This window comes from Lampetra fluviatilis, chromosome 25 (genome assembly GCF_964198595.1).
Source record: "Lampetra fluviatilis chromosome 25, kcLamFluv1.1, whole genome shotgun sequence".
Taxonomy (NCBI): Eukaryota; Metazoa; Chordata; class Hyperoartia; order Petromyzontiformes; family Petromyzontidae; genus Lampetra; species Lampetra fluviatilis.
In genome coordinates this window covers 5,249,107-5,265,792 of record NC_136299.1, presented here as the reverse complement: position 1 = coordinate 5,265,792, position 16,686 = coordinate 5,249,107, and the positions used below count along the sequence as shown (strand labels likewise).

Sequence of the window (16,686 nt, the reverse complement as noted above, 5' to 3'; positions counted from 1 at the left end):
GGAGGAGGTGGGGGGGGGGGGGTGAGATTTCCCGTGTACTGGTGGCGGTCGTATTAGTAAATCTTTCGTTTTACACCAAGACGAGTATGTTCTCGCAGCGAAATATCTGTTGTGTATAAATAGAAGCCGACAGAACACGACTGCGTATATATATCAACGACTGTGCAGCTTTGGTCAAAACAACGCGTGGTTGTTTGGAGGTGGAACAGCTGATTAAAATCGATTAGCAATGTGAGCTATATTGAGTATTACTGAATGAAAATACGAACAAAAACTACGTTTTAGGAAATGCGCATCACCACCATCATCATAATCAACTGGACCAGTGGTTCTTTCTAGATTTGAAGCTTTCGTGACTGCAAGGATTCATACTCTTAGTTTTTTCGGTAAAGTCACGTAGGTAAAAATTTTTATTAAAATTAATAAAAAATAAAATAATAATAAATCACGACCTGGTTCTTTACTGCAGCACTGCACCCCTTTGGTTCTCAGTCTTAATTTTTTTTTATCATGATAATAAATACATCCATGGGTTTGAAACAAACTATCTGTACTCACGTGGCCGTGCTGAATTTGTGTTTCGATGATTTACCTTCTAAACAAAAATCTGATCACGCCTCGCACCGCCAGAACGAGCGTCTCGCACCCCCCGGGGGGGGGGGGGGCGGGGGGGGTGAATGTACCCCAGGTTAAAATCCGCCGAACTCGGGTCGAATCACTGCAGGATGAACGCCTCGCCACGCCGTCCATATCCCTCGAGGTCCTTGCGATGACCGTGTCATCTCCGTCTCACTCCACTGCGGTGGCGCTGGTCGGGTTCTCAGACTCGCCGTCTCATTTTTGTTGTTGCTGCTCCATCCACCCACCAGCCCCTCTCGTCCGTGGGGCCGTCGCCGTCTTCCAGCGATGCGCTCTTACAAAAAGAAGCCCACTTGCTTTTCCCGAGACAACGCTACGAAATTTGATTTACGTTTGTTCCATGATCCACGCGTTCCTTTATTCCGTGTCTCGGCATAGTCCCAAGCGTGCACTCTTATTCTGGCATGCCCTTCAACGTTCATTTCGTTTTCTTGCATGGTGTTCCGTGTTTGGCATCCACGTGTTAGAGCTGGTAAACGCGCACTCGTTGGACACTTTCCTCTTCAGGCCGCACTAGTGTGCTGATTTTAATGGTCGCGTTTCGATTTGCAAAAGCGTTGCAATTCGAAATGCGACTTTTCTTTTCGTCTCTTTTTATATTCAACAATTTCGATTGAGATTCAATCTTCAATTAGTTTTTTTTTCAACATACACATTGTTGTGTTGTGTCCCCTCCAATTGGGTCTCTCCAAATACGAGTTTACAACATTTCAGGCATCGTGTAGATACATAATTACAAATGGCATTCTAAAACAATCAAACACGACGGGAGGCTTTCAAACCCATGTTGCTTCGCTCCGAAAAAAAGCGGCATTACATTAAATTTCTTTTTTAAACCCATAAGCGTCCTGAGAACGATTGTTTAAGAGCACTTCATAAATGTAAATAACTATTATTATATATTAACTTCTTATGGTCCCCCTCAGTCAATTTCATAAAGTGTGCTGCGTGTGCACAGTCGATGTGAGTGGAATTTAGCCTAAGCGGATTCGTCATGCAATATTATAGCCCCATTTCCTCCAAAGTTTCTACCTTTGTTCAATTCTCTCAATCAATGTTATTAATTCCACCAACATAACAGCACACGTTGCATGTTCAGATTCACGGAATGGAGTTCCAGACTGAATCTCGCCGAGTGTTAAGAGTCACGCTCCACGTCAAGCACGCAAACAAAAACCACGACCCCAACCGTGCATCGATTTCAATGCGCGCACAGTCCTGTTTATTGCCAATCGACTTGCTCGATATAACCAGCGTCTCCACCCCACACACATCGTGCGCGGCGTCGTAAGGGAGTCATTGAACGATGCACTTCACCGCGCCGGTGAGCGAAAGCGGAGGGGGTGGGAGCTTAGACGTTCGTGCATAGTACAGAGCAACATTGCACGTTGCTGTACTGCCGCCTGGATCGTGGAGCACCTCTTTGAAGCACTATCCAGGCACACACCCGCTTAGCTTTCGAGATCGGACGAGATCCGATGCATTGATTTTACCATAGGCAAGTGTAAATTCACACTTTCTCGTTATATTGTTATATACAACACGTTCTCTTGTTATATATTGTAATGTGTTTATAAGGATAATATATTCAGACACAGACTCACCCGGTGACTCAGTTGACACATATACAGGTGTTTTGCAATATTGCAAGGTTGACGTCTTATCCATTTACAGACACACCCTTTTGAATGTCACTGACATCCACATCAGTGCGTGGCGGTGTGTGTAGTCTGTGTACGTGAAAGAGAAAAAAAAACTGAAACAAAGCAATGGAAAGACAAAGGCGGTCGGGCACAGTGCTGCCCCTCCCCCCCCCACCTTGCCCCGCTTCCGCGCCGCACCTCCGATTAGCACGGTTGGCTACGTACGGCGCGAAAGAAGTTCCACATACGTGCCGGCCCATAGCAGGTGGTCGCGAGGAACACGTGCCCCCACGATCAGCAAGGTCCACACGGCGACTCGTGGTGTGGGAGAGAGAGAGAGACGGAGCGGTGGAGAGACAATGGCGCGTTGGCTAAGGTGTTGGCTAAGGTGTTGGCTAAGGTGTTGGCTAAGGTGTTGGCTAAGGTGTTGGCTAAGGTGTTGGCTAAGGCATTGGCTAAGGGGGTGGCTAAGGCGTTGGCTAAGGCGTTGGGTAAGGCGTTGGCTAAGGTGTTGGCTAAGGTGTTGGCTAAGGCGTTGGCTAAGGCATTGGCTAAGGGGGTGGCTAAGGCGTTGGCTAAGGTGTTGGCTAAGATGTTGGCTAAGGTGTTGGCTAAGGCATTGGCTAAGGCGTTGGCTAAGGCATTGGCTAAGACGTTGGCTAAGGTGTTGGCTAAGGCGTTGGCTAAGGTGTTGGCTAAGGCGTTGGCTAAGGTGTTGGCTAAGGCATTGGCTAAGGCGTTGGCTAAGGCATTGGCTAAGACGTTGGCTAAGGTGTTGGCTAAGGCGTTGGCTAAGGCATTGTCTAAGGCATTGGCTAAGGCATTGGCTAAGGTGTTGGCTAAGGCGTTGGCTAAGGCATTGTCTAAGGAATTGGCTAAGGCGTTGGCTAAGGTGTTGGCTAAGGCGTTGGCTAAGGTGTTGGCTAAGGCATTGTCTAAGGAATTGGCTAAGGCGTTGGCTAAGGTGTTGGCTAAGGCTTACTAAGGCTTACTTAGCCGCACAGCCACGCGAGAACACCGCTCGACATCGTAGTCGTCGTAGTAGAATGCGTCACGCAAGGCTGCGGGCCATTACTGGCAAGTTCGTGTCCCTGGTACCGTAGGGGCCACAGCTACAAGCTGCATATTGTCCAAGATTAATGATCAATATTGGCATACATGGTCTATCCACTGCTCGATGAAGGCTTAACTTCCTTCCCCCCCCCAAAAAAAATATAAAACCGTCGCAATATCTCACGGTATAGCGATGGATCGATTCATTCACTTCGGGTTATTGTGGCTTAAAGTAAAAACCCAATCGGCTACAGATGCTCATTTTTCGATGGGGACCCGGTTACAGAAACCCTGATTACAGCAGCAGCAGCAACAATAACATTAAAACAACCACGAACAAAACACTGCAACAACCAACTGGACATGGTGCAAGCACCGATTTGCAAGATCGTGCGTCATCAGCAGGGCACACACAACTCACACGACCACGGAGCTGACAGGAGGCACCCCTGATACAATGTACAGCTGTGTACTGTGATGAATGAACGAACGCGTAAACTCGCGCAGGTGGCGGTGTGTACACATCTCCACTGGTGGGAAGACAAAGGCGGCCGGGCGCGGTTGCTGAGCACGCCGCCACCCCTCGTGTGTTGCGTTGCGGCTTTAATAGGTGCTCGCAAACAGATTGACCTGCACCTGGATGATTCGTTTCATACTAAATAGGGGATGTGTGTATGTGTGCTGCGCTATGAACCCGACGACCCGGTTTCGATTCACGCTCACGGCCAACACCCACTGACGATTATCTGAACCGGTCCTGGGCCTCCCCTAGGTCGACTCAGCCTCAAATGAGTATCTGGTGCAATGTGTAAACATCGCCACTGGGGAGACAAAGGCGGCCGGGCGTGGTGCTGGCCACCCACCCCCTCGTGTGCCGTGCCGGCCTTTATAGGTGCTCGCTAACAGCACTTGCCCCGACAGTCTGTTAAGGCTATACGGGGGGGGGGATCTTTGTCTTTGTTTTGTGTAAAGCAATCTTTAACGACAGTGTTTGCATGCTTGTTAAGTATGCTGAACTTCTTTCGCACCGTACGTATCCAACCGTGCCTGTCGGAGGTGTGGCTTGGGTCTCTCCGACGTCCACTCAGCTTGAAAACAAAACACACTGCTTTACCTTCGGCGTGTCAAAAATGTACTTGCATCGCCCAGCCTCACATGCCCAGTCTTCTGTATAACACTTGCACGTACAGCGCCCTCCCACGTCTATCCACTGCTGGATGAGGTGGGAGGGGGCTCCTAGCGCCGTGTCGTTCGTGGGGGGTTGTTTCACCATACTTCACCACGCTGGCCAGTGCGGGCCGCGAAAGGGGACGGAACCAATATCCAATATCACTCGCCAGCTGACGTTAGCCGGGAATCAAAACTCGGTCGGGTATAAGGTTCATAGCGGAGTGTGCTAACCACATGCGCCATCACTCAACTGCAATCTTTGTACATACATCGCATCAATACGTCAAAGTGTCCCCACGCTCAAACGAGCAGGAGACGATGCTCATTTCCGTTTTTGGAGCCGTGAGCTATTGGTGGAAATTCGACTTTTCTGTGACGGGAGACGGTCCATCCATAAGGCGGCCGCTGTTGATTTACCCACAGATTGGTATCCCCAACGGGGATGCGAACTGGTCCCACCTCCCGACCAAATTAGTCGAGCGCTCTCAACGGTAGCGGCACCCCAGTCCGCGGGCACGTGACACTTGTAGGATGGCAGCTCCCTGCTGCTGCGGCCGACGATGCACGGATGGAAGATGGTTGGCAGCGCAGCGTAGGGCGGTCAAGTCACGGTCGGAATGTCGCGAATTCTCAAGTTCCAGCCGAGCTCCAACTCGTTGTTCTCTACGCACCCCAATAGCCCGTGATTGTCGCTCTTTTATTCTCATTTCTCTTCCCTTCCCAGCCGGTCCGTGCTGTCCGCTCCCCTTGCCCCTGCACAAGTCAACGTCTGGACACCTTCACCATCTTTTTCCCGGCCTCTGACTGACCAAATGTCCGCCCTCTGATAGAATTAATGTATTTCTCTACGGCGTTTAGAGATGCGGATACATCCGCAATGTTGTGCTCTGTTGTCAACCCAGCCTTCCTTCCCTCCGGAGTTGATAAAATGAGTTTACTACTGTTGGAAGATTGGCAGCGGTTGCCCTATGGTCTTACTTGTCCCCCACCATAGGAACGTGGAATTTCCACATACTGTTGGCGAGTGCCTCTTTTCGTTCGATTTCTTTGCAGAATACACAGCAGTGCCTCGTCGCCAACAATTGCGCCCACCATTACCATCATCAATTGAGTGCTTGATGTAAATATTCCACCTGCACGCGAGCCTATTGCATCGCTCTATGGGCTCAGTAAGGCGTCTTCTCTGGCGCACAACAACAATACTAATCTTCTTGGTTCTTGATATCGCTGGATATCACTGTGAGCTGCAGTGTTGTTGCCTTGCAGCGTTTCAAACCAAACCAAACGACCTTCCGCTTCTTCGTCTTCTTCTTGGTTCTTTCGGTAAAGTCACGTAGAATGAAAATAATACAATAATTCTCACGACGTTTCGGCCACAACGCAAGACCTGTTCTTCACCTGAGAACGGCTGCTTGCATTGTGGCCGAAACGTCGTGAGAATTATTTTATTATGTTTTATTTTTATTATTTTATTATTTCCATTCTACGTGACTTTACCGAAAGAACCAAGAAGATGAATCCCTGCAGTCACGAAAGCTTTAAATCGAAACAATACTAATAGTACACGGCCTTCATTTACCCCGGAGAGCATCGCTGAGTCTCAGGACTCTTTAGTCAAAAGGGTCCTGGCAATGGGATATGTTGATATTCTTGGTTATTTCAGTAAAGTGACGGAGATAGAAGACACAAATCTAAATTATAAGCAAAAAAGCCGCAACGTTTCGATCGCAACACAAGCGGTCTTCTTCTTGTGTTGCGATCGAAACGTCGTGGCTTTTTTGCTTTCAATTTAAATTTTAGTTTTCTATCTCCGTGACTTTTTCCGAAAGAACCAAGAATATGAATTCCTGCGGTCACGAAAGTTTTAAGTCGGGATTTGTTGAGTCTGCTCCACGTGAATTCGCGACGAGTGCTTGGCCGTGTGTGGGGCGAACGGGAGAACACGTGACGACGGTCACGTGTTCTCAAAGACTCGACACAGATTGACTTAAGGATCTGCTTTTATCCCAGCCTATGCTCTACTGCCATCAATGCATCGCTGTGCGACCGTTCCGCATACACGTATGCACGCTTTCCTCTTGTGTTTGCCAGTTAATGCAATTATATTCAGGGCCTGACCTCAGGACAAAATAAACTAAACGTACGATTTACATTGTCAATAGACTAGCAGGGCGAAGGCCTCCCCCACGCCGTGTCGATTATGGGGGGGGTGGGGGGTCATTTGACCATACTTCACCACGATGGTCAGTGGGGATCGGTGAAGCGGAGGAAGCAAGAGGGGCGGAGGAGGGAGATACATTACTGGTTCAGATAAAGCGAGCCACCGATGTTAGTCGTGGCGCATGGAATCGGAAGACGCAGCAGACTGGGTGCAAGGCGCGGTGCGCACGTGTCCAGCCAGGCCTTTGTATCAAGTCGTGTGCGACTTTCCTATTCCGATTTGAAAAAAACAAAACATACATTTATTGAATTTAGAATGTTTCACGTCGGAATGTGTTTTTTTGTTGCGTGTGGTTAAGGGGGAGAGTATACATTACACAATCATTTTGTATCACCAATTGATGTCGGTTTGACCATACTTCACTCTGGTGGTCAGTGCGAGTCGTTGAAGGCGGGGGGGGGGGGGGTAAGACCCCCAGAACCGGGTCACAGAGATCACTCGGCACCGACACTGCACCTTTGAAGGCAAAGGTGCAGCCCTGCAATGTCTTGCTCACGCCACTGTTGGGAGGAAGGGACGCTCCTAGAGGAAGCTCTTGAAACCCCTTCAAACGATGGAATTTTGGCCTACTCTTCCATGTTGACCTGACAAGACGTTTGGAAGAATCAACATCTGAATACGTATTCATACTGGAGGAATCCGATGAGCCATGAAGCTCTTTTGCACGCGTGTCCAGTAGAGAGTGAGAAAACTCACACTCGCGACTTGCCCAATCGACTGACCGTGGTGTAGGTACACGCCGCTGTTATAATGCTGCGTAGGCAGAGGTTGGGGGTGAATCAGGGGTGTGTTAACGATTCAATAAACGACCTAATTGTTTCAACTGCCGCCGCCGCGAGAGCTAACAGTTCAGATCAGTTTATTTGGAAACACCCTGTGAGCTAATAGGCTCTTAAGTCAATAAATGGGTGACCCTCTTGATTTGCAAGTCCATCATCGTGCTATCCATCAAGCATCGCACCACGACGTCACCCCCTAACCGTTGCCCTTGTGTCTCGTGGCCCAACAGCGCACGCACTCGCGATGGGAGACAGCTGCGCCTACCCAAGTAAGTTGACTGCGACAGCCTCTCAGGGTGGGCGACCTTCATCCAGCAGTGGAATGATCACGGCTGCCGATGACGCCGCGGTGGCGAGATGCTAACCGCCTCGCCTCGTACGCACGAGGTCGTGGGTTCGGTCCCGACCCTGACGCCTGCCGCTGTATATTTGGAGTTTGCGGTGTCTCTCTCTCTCCCCGTGTTCGCGTGGATTTTTCTCCGGGTCCACCGGGTTTTTCCCCTCCACGTTTAGAAGCAACGTGCGTGTAAATGTCCACTTCGTTGAGCTATCATTTGTGATCGCCAGGTTGCTTCTGAAACAAAGAGCCACATCGCTCAGTCAGTGGGCCCTACGTGGTAAAACCACAAACAAAATTGGTTCATAGTTGTCATAGTTTAGTTTGCTGATGGCCGATCGTTGTCTCCCGGTGACCGCTACCTCCCCCCCACAGCGCACGGGCTCGCGATGGGGGACGGCGGCGCCTACTCGGGCAAGGTGCACGAGGAGTGGGGCTCGGCCATGAGCAGGGCGAGTTTCCAGGCGGCCACGCAAGGAGTCAACGGCATGGAGAAGCAGCAGAGTCCCGGGGAGCCCGAGCACAAGTACTCGCAGGTACGCGGCCACGCACGAGCAGAGCGCGCGTGCGGTACCTGCGCAAACCCTCCTCCTTCGTGTACTCCACAGACACCTCGACACTGCACGGCCTCCCGACACTGCACTGCCTCCTCCTCCTCTACCGTACACAGTTCGACTCGAGGGCTCTTTTTCCAGTATCGAGAAGTTAAATTATAAAAAAAAATGCTTCTTGCGTAAGTACAGGTGCTATTTTTTTCACCACGAGTCTGTGAGGTTCATGCAGGCTTCGATTATCACGGTTGGCTACACGGACAGTGCGAACGAAGTTCAATATATTTGATGGCTTGTAATTGGTGTCTATTTGGTGCCTGAACATCGATCCACACAGTACACTCCGCATTCTCCTCCTCTGCACACAGAAGCAACCTCCTCTATAAAGACACAGACACCCCTATGGCCTTTAACAGACTGTTGGGGAAAGTGCTGTTAGCGATCGCCGAATGAAGGCAATTGGAGGTGGCCAACAACACTCCAGGCCGCCTTTGTCTGCCCAGTGCTGATTTTTACGCACCACACCAGCAAGTGACTTAAGGCTGAGTCGACCTACGGGAGGCCCCGGGACCGGGTTCAGATGTATTCGTTACCGATGTTGACTGTGGTGAGCGGGAAATCATTTCAGTTTTCAGTTTTATTTATTAGGTATAGCCCTGTGAGCCATTCGGCTCTTGAATCGGGTGCAACCGCAACAAACAAAAAACTAAAACATGAACAAGAAAACATCTTAAAGTGACTATGCGCAAACAGAAAAATCCAGGAAAAAACTGCAAAGTCTTCCAGAAAATAAGCACCGTACACTAACGCTGTGCAAAAATCCCAGTGGGATGCAAGTCGTCAAACAACAACCACAAGACAACTTTAAAACTCGGGTTCGCCGGGTTCGTAGCGCGGTGCCACCAGCTCCCCCACACACGCACGCACACAGAACCAACAAGGGGCATTAGCGAGACACTCGCAATGTTGACCGACGCGTGCACAGCGCGTTGGTGAAGTTGTTGACAGACACTGGAAGGCGGTGATTGATTGGTTGGTGGTTGTGAGTGGTGTGCCTATGCACTTGCCGCTACAGTATGTTAAGGCTATATGGGGGAACTTTGCCTTTCCTTTGTTGTGCCGATGCATTCTGGTGCCCACTCTAAGTAGCAGCGCGTCAATCAATCGATTACTGTTATATCGATTATGATCGCGATAGGATTACAATGGTCTTCTCGTAGTGATGTGTTGTGCTGCATGCTGTGGTGAGATGTTCACTGCCTCGCCTGGTATATAGGAGAGCGTGGGTTTGATCGACCCTGACGCCTGCTGCATATTTGGAGTTTGCGTGTTTCTCTCCCCGTGGTCGCGTGGAATTTTCTCCGGGTCCTCCGAATTGTTCCCTCCACATTTCGAGAGCCACTTTGTTGAGCCGTCAATTGAGGTCAGGTCGCTTCCGAAAAAAATATCTATACAGCTCAGTGGGCCTCACCTGGTAAAATAAAACGTTAAGATAGTTTAGAGTGGGGGATTGTGCATTTGTTTGCACCTTCAATGGAAAAAAAAAGAATCGGTGGCATAAGTTAAATACATTTATATTGTCCGCACTTGCCTCTCTAGGTTTATTGAACACAGTCGTTTTGCTGGTGTGAAACTCCCGAAGTGTGTTGCTGAAACCGCGGCTGTAATTTCATCAACGGGTTATCAACATTGCCATAGACATCTCCGCCTACATATTGAACAAAACGAAGAGCTGAATTTAATGGTATATACAACAACAACTGCCATTCGCCACTAAGTGGCGGTGACGTCACCACGACGCTTGTGCCAGGCCATGTGCACCTTGAGGCCACGTGAAGTGTCGAACGCCCGCTGGCAGGTCACGGGGCAGACCCAGGTGCCACGGGTCGACTGACTGAGATGACTGAGATGACTGGCTGATGCACCACCTGTGCCCCCTACTGTACCAACTTGCTGTGCTTTAGCCACCTGGCGCTCCGCTCGTTGTTGTGAGCGTCGCTCCTCCGCCCTCCGTTGTTGCTGGAGGGCGACTGCCTCCAACTGCCCAGTAGCGTCCTTCACGAGCCTCCTCCACTCAGCTCCAACGTCCTCCTGTACCACATCACTCCATCTCCTCTCTAGCCCGTGCCGCGCCCATTTAGCCCCTCGATCCGGCCGAACAAAAGCTGTTTAGGCATGCGGTGGCTGGGCATGCGGGCTACATGACCCAGCCAATGCAGCCTTGCCTGCCGGAGGAGCTCACCGATGGGACCTTGCACGCACAAAGATAAAGATCCCCCGTATAGCCTTAACAGACTGTAGGGGCAAGTGCTGTTAGCGAGCACCTATGAAGGCCGGAACGGTACACGAACGAGGGGGTGGGTGGCCAGCACCACGCCCGACCGCCTTTGTCTCCCCAGTGGCGATGTTTACACACCGCACCAGGTACGCACACCAGGTACGCACACACACACACGTGTAATCTCTACAAGCGAAGAAACTCCGCGTCGTCGGAGTTCCGCGTTGCGTGCCGACCGATGCCCCCCTACAGCTGCACCCCTCGATGGGGGCTGCGTCTGTGCGGTGGGGATGCATCCCGTGTCTGTCGACTTGCTGCCTGCCTGCTGTTGAACGCACATTGTCAACAGTCTGTGCGCAGCGGAGTGCAGCGGTCCGCTACGAACCCTGGCGACCCGGGTTCGATTCCCGCTCACGGGTCAACACCAGTGACGATTCTCTGGTCCTAGGCCTTCCCTAGGTCGACTCATCCTCAAATGAGGACCTCGTGTGGTGTGTTAAAATTGACACTTGGGTGCTGGCCATCCACCCCCTCGTGTGCCGCACCGGCCTTCATAGGTGCTCGACACCAGCACTTGCTCCTACAGCTGTTGAGGCTATGCAGATGAGCTTTGTCTTTGTTACATACCCTTATCAATCGACCGCTGGATGAAGGCAACCCCCCGATTCTTTTGGGAGAGATATTGGACAAGTTCACGATGGTGGTCAGTGTGTGTGTGTGCGTTGGAGGAGCGACGCTCACAACAACGAGCGAAGCGCCGGGTGGCTAAGGCACAGCAAGTTGGTACAGTAGGGGGCACAGGTGGCGCATCAGCTAGTCATCTCGGTCATCTCAGTCAGTCGACCCGTGGCACCTGGGTCTGTCCCGTGACCTACTGCCAGCGGGCTTTCGACAATTTACCTGGTCTCAAGGTGCACATGGCCTGGCACAAGCGTCGTGGTGACCTCACCGCCACATAGTGGCGAATGGCGGTTGTTGTTGTTGGTGTAAACGGGGGGGGCTCTGTTGGGGTAGTGGGCGGGTGAAGAATCTCAGGCAGGAAGCCAGCGGGCAGGTCCCGATGCCGCTCGCCACCGGTGTTAACCGTGTGCCGTGCAGATCGATGGGCTCATCGCTCGGTGGGTGACGTGTGGGGGGGGGGGGGGGGTGGTACAGGGCCAGGTGGCGATGTTGCCCAAGGTGGGGAATGGAACTCGGATGGAGCTGGGTTTGTCAGCCCAGCGCGTGCATCGCATGCAAGCGCGCGATGCTCTGACGTCACATTTCGTCGAATAATTAACGAACGAACGAGAGATACAGAAACATAGAGGGTTATTGTCATAATTGTCAAATTGTGGATCAGAACGAGCGACAATTCATCGATTACACTTTGCGGGGAGCGGGCGAGGAGGAGGAGGGTTGCATGACGAAAATGTAACAATTGCTTCTCTATGACGACATGTGCTATGACGACATGTCCTATGACGACATAATCCCGCGTGCTCCTGAGCGATGGTCCCGGAGCCAGTGTGATACATTCCACATTCCTATGCCGTGGAGCTGTCGCGAGACATGCAGCACGCTTACTCGTCACCTCCCGCAAAGCGATGCGTGTCGATATTCAGGGCCGGCCCGAGGCATAAGCGAACTAAGCGGCTGCTTGGGGCCCCCTGGCCACCAGGGGGCCCCCGAATCGTTTTTTTTTTTACAATTAAATAACTTAAACAAGTGATATAAATGAATTAATGAATGAATGAATAAATGATTCAAGACAAGAAAATTCTGTCGACAACTGCTGCTTTGTCACGGCTCACGGATGTCACGGCTCATTGACAATTCGCGTGGGCGCGGGCGCGGGCGCGGGCAGGTGCGCGCAATTGTACGTCACGATAATAAATACGCCTAAGCCATGTCACAAAAAAGGACGTATCCCTCTGGTGCCGAAAAAAGAAAAAAGAAAAGGACCTGTATTCGTTTATAATATTCGCTATAACATTATAGTGTGACATTTGTGTCAATAATCTTCTAGCACAGATGAGTCTGCGTGGTGGGAGGGGGGCCCCCAAATCAAATTCTGCTTAGGGCCCCCAAGAGGCTCGGGCCGGCACTGTCGATATTCATGACTTAACAGCCGAGCACCACACCAGGCACTAAACGAACAGATGCAACGATTGTGTAAGCCAGGGGTCCCCAACCCCCGGGCCGCGGACCGGTGCGTGGCCTGTTAGGAACCGTGCCGCACAGCAGCAGGAGGTGAGAGCGGTGAGTCCGCGCGTGTCCCGTCAATTATTTTATCATTCACCACTTTCGTCCGCGCCTCTTTCCCGCACTGCGCACTAGTCTCAGTCACAGTGTTGGTCAGCCCAACAAGCTGCTAACCCCTAGTAGCCAACATGAGTACAAAAACAAACGTCGCTGGAGAGCTTCTTTGAAAAGGGGGAAAGACCCAATGATGAACCACCCCACCCCCCGGTCCGTGAAAAAAATTGTCTTCCACGTAACCGGTCCCTGGTGCCAAAATGGTTGGGGACCGCTGGTTTCAGCTACAGTGCTCGACGAGGCTACGCGGAGAGAGATGTCTTCATCACTATCCAAATACAACATGTCCTTTATACTGCCTCGCCTTCACAGACAGTTGGGGCAAGTGCTGTTGGCGAGCACTTTTGAAGGCTGGCACGGGGCACGAGAGGGTGGTTGGTCAACACCGCGCCCGGCCGCCTTTGTCTCCCCAGTGTTGATGTTCACACACCGCCAAGGCTGAGTCGACCCAACGGGAGGCACGGGACCGGTTCAAATTGTCGCCACTGTTATTGGTCGTGAGCGGGAATCGGAACTGTGGTGGGGGGGGGGGGGGTCGCCGCTGCGCTATCGTAGACACAGAGAGAGAGAGAGAGCCATGCTGCATCGCACACTTCTTAACGCCCAATTTAACGCGGACAAAAACACACGTTTGGCAATTTCCTACGCAGCACTCACCGCGTGATAAACATGAGGTTGACCTTTCACCACCATCACCACCCACCCACAGCATGATAACCACGAGGTAAACCATTAAACACGACCCCCACAGCATGATAACCACGTGGTTAACCATTCACCACCACCATCCACAGCATGATAACCACGTGGTTAATCACTTACCACAACCACCCACGGCATGATAACCACGTGGTTAACCACTTACCACCACCCACCGCATGATAACCACGTGGTTAACCATTCACCACCACCCACCGCTTGATAACCACGTGGTTAACCACTTACCACCACCACCCACCGCATGATAACCACGTGGTTAATCATTCACCAGCACCACCCACAGCATGATAACCACGTGGTTAACCATTCACCACCACCCACCGATACGTATAATTCTGGGCTCACCACCAACTCGTGGGACTTCGACCACCGCCATCCTGAGAAATAACTCATCCTCGCCGGAGGGAGTGAAATTCCCACCACTGGTTATCCATCTCAGGACCCCCTTAACAGAGATGTGGGTCTCTCCATCGCTCTTCGAGAGGACACACACACGTATAGATATTTTAATTCGGACTTACTTTACATCTACTACACGCACTTACATCCCAGAATGCAAGTGTACGTTGCAGGCGCGCGGCTATTGTTCCAGCCGTTATCCAAGCGTCTTCCCATTGTTCTCCAGTATTCCCATTGTTCTACAGTATGTCCATTGTTCTCCAGTATTCACATTGTTCTACAGTATATCCATTGTTCTCCTCCAGTATTCCCATTGTGCTACAGCATGTCCATTGTTCTAAAGTATGTCCATTGTTCTCCAGTATTCCCATCGTTCTCCAGTACCCCGTTGTTCTACAGTATTCTCATTGTTCCAACTGCAGTTCAATACAAAACACGTGCATGCATTTGGGGGGGTGGGGGGGTGTCATACAGACAGTGCCGGATTAACCTAGTAGCAAAAGTAGCTAATATGCTACGGGCCCCGCACTTTCCAAGGCCCCGCGCTAAATGCTTTCAAGCTATCAATTCCCGTTCAGTGACTTTGCACTTGCTCTATTACGATAGTACTATACCGCCTTCCACTTTTATGAACGACTGGGTGTTTAAGGTTAGCGATTCGTCGTATTATCTGGCTGCATATAAAATGGCAAAATCCAATTACTTTACTATGCAAGTAAATAAATCTGTGTTTTAATATTTACGTGTTAAAAAAAAAACGTAGGGCCCCTTTAGAACATATGCTACAGGCCCCCGCACTCGCTTAATCCGGCACTGCATACAGAGCGTTGCAACGTCCACTGTCGGCACTCCGCGCCTCCTCCTCCCGCCTCGCAGCTTCTGGCGCTCAGTCGCCGTGCCCGGCAGGGAGCCCGCGCAGGACGACGAGACCCGCAGGCTGCCCTGGTCTGGCCTGGCTCCCTGTAAACATTGACGAGCGCGACGCGAGCCCGCGGAGTTTATTGAGATATGGAGAGAGACGTTTAACTCGCAAATAAGTGGGGGTTGGGGGGGCGAAAGTGAGTTACAAAGTGCATCCCTTACGTGCACAGTGCGCTGTCTCTGTGTGTGTGTGTGGGGGGGGGGGGGTGTTTGCTCCTTCCATACAAAGCATTCGCAAAAATCCACGCTGCACCACGATCGGTGGTGTACTTACGACTCCTGCCGCAGGTCGCGTGAGTGAGGCTTGCCGACTCTTAATGTGAACACAAAAATGCGCCCTCGTGGTTGTCACCAGGGAGGCCGTTCGGCTTGCAACGTGTCCCCTGATGGATGGGCCGCGTTGCCCCGCTGTACGTGGAGCGATCACCCCACACACACCACCACCCCCCTTCCCCTCCCACGCGGTGTCCGCCACCCGTGACCAAGTGTGGGAGATGGGTTGGCCACCCACTTTCTCCCTCTGCGGAGAAATCTCGGAGCCAGCAGACGCAGTCGGTCCATCTCCACCTCACTCTCTCTCTCTCTCCTCCTTTCACGTCAGCCGCGACAAAAAGCGTCGCCCGCCCGCTATTGTCCACCCCACGGCACAACTCTGCACGCGAGAATCGATGAGCGCGAACCTACGACTGAGCACGCACGAAAAATGCTGCTATGCAGAAGGGGCATTTCCCGAAACGTCGCCTATCATGTATATTTCGTTTTACCTTCCCCCCCTTCCAACCCAGCTTAAATATACGCTCCAAGCGTGGTGGTGTTTCATTCAGACGCTGTCTCCCCGACAGACCTGTTCTTCACCTGAGGACGGCTGCTTGCGTTGTGGCCGAAACGTCGTGAGAAATATTTTATGTTTTATTTTTATTATTTTATTACTTCCCTTCTACGTGACTTTACCGAAATAACCAAGAAGATGAATCCCTGCAGCCACGAAAGCTTTAAATCGAAATTTAGGGCAGTGTTGTTGACGAATATCACATTTTTTTTATTTTTTGTTTGTTAAGCAACTCAACGTGTTTAACAACCGTGCCGTCGAGATGGCTTCAAGTGGAACGTGGCGGCGGGGGGAGGGGGTGAGAGACGCAATCCCCCCCCATTCCCCCCTCCCCCCACCCCCTCCTTTGTTCCTTGGCACCTCGTAATCAACGCTTGCCTCTAGAACGGACGCGAACACGTGCTTGCGATTAGCTGCGCGCGATGCAAGCCCGGCGTTGTGGAGGGGGAGTGGGCCGCGGTGTTTGCGGGGGTATTGTTGAGAGCAGCACCCCCCCCCTGTCCACTCGGCACGTTCATGATCCGATGGATTGTCACGACACCACGGGGGCGGAGAAACCGACGCGACATCCATTTCACAGAGAGCCCGCGGCTGAACGATATCTCTGAACAAAAGCCACGGGGTTAGCATGCTCCAAACTTTATTAATTTTAATTTCATTTTTTACCTACGTGACTTTACCGAAAGAACTAAGAGTATGCTCCAAACTCGCGTTTTTTTTGTTGCGGTGGTCATCGCCAGCAGTGGTCTTGAGCTCGTTGCGGAAATTCAACGTTACGATGGCAAGAACCGTGTAACCCATTAAACGGTCACTGCCCACCAAGCCTTGTAGTGCAGTCGGTACAATTC

General features: G+C 51.4%; 1 protein-coding gene across 1 annotated transcript in view; it reads left to right on the top strand.

Moving 5' to 3' along the window:
* The window catches only part of LOC144941610 (paired box protein Pax-9-like), a 77,683-nt gene that overhangs the window by 53,757 nt on the left and 7,240 nt on the right, over positions 1-16,686 (top strand). The window contains exons 4-5 of the mRNA XM_078867930.1: positions 7,736-7,774; positions 8,218-8,378. Of these exons, the coding sequence (XP_078724056.1) occupies positions 7,736-7,774; positions 8,218-8,378 (200 nt within the window). The remainder of the gene's footprint in view (positions 1-7,735; positions 7,775-8,217; positions 8,379-16,686) is intronic.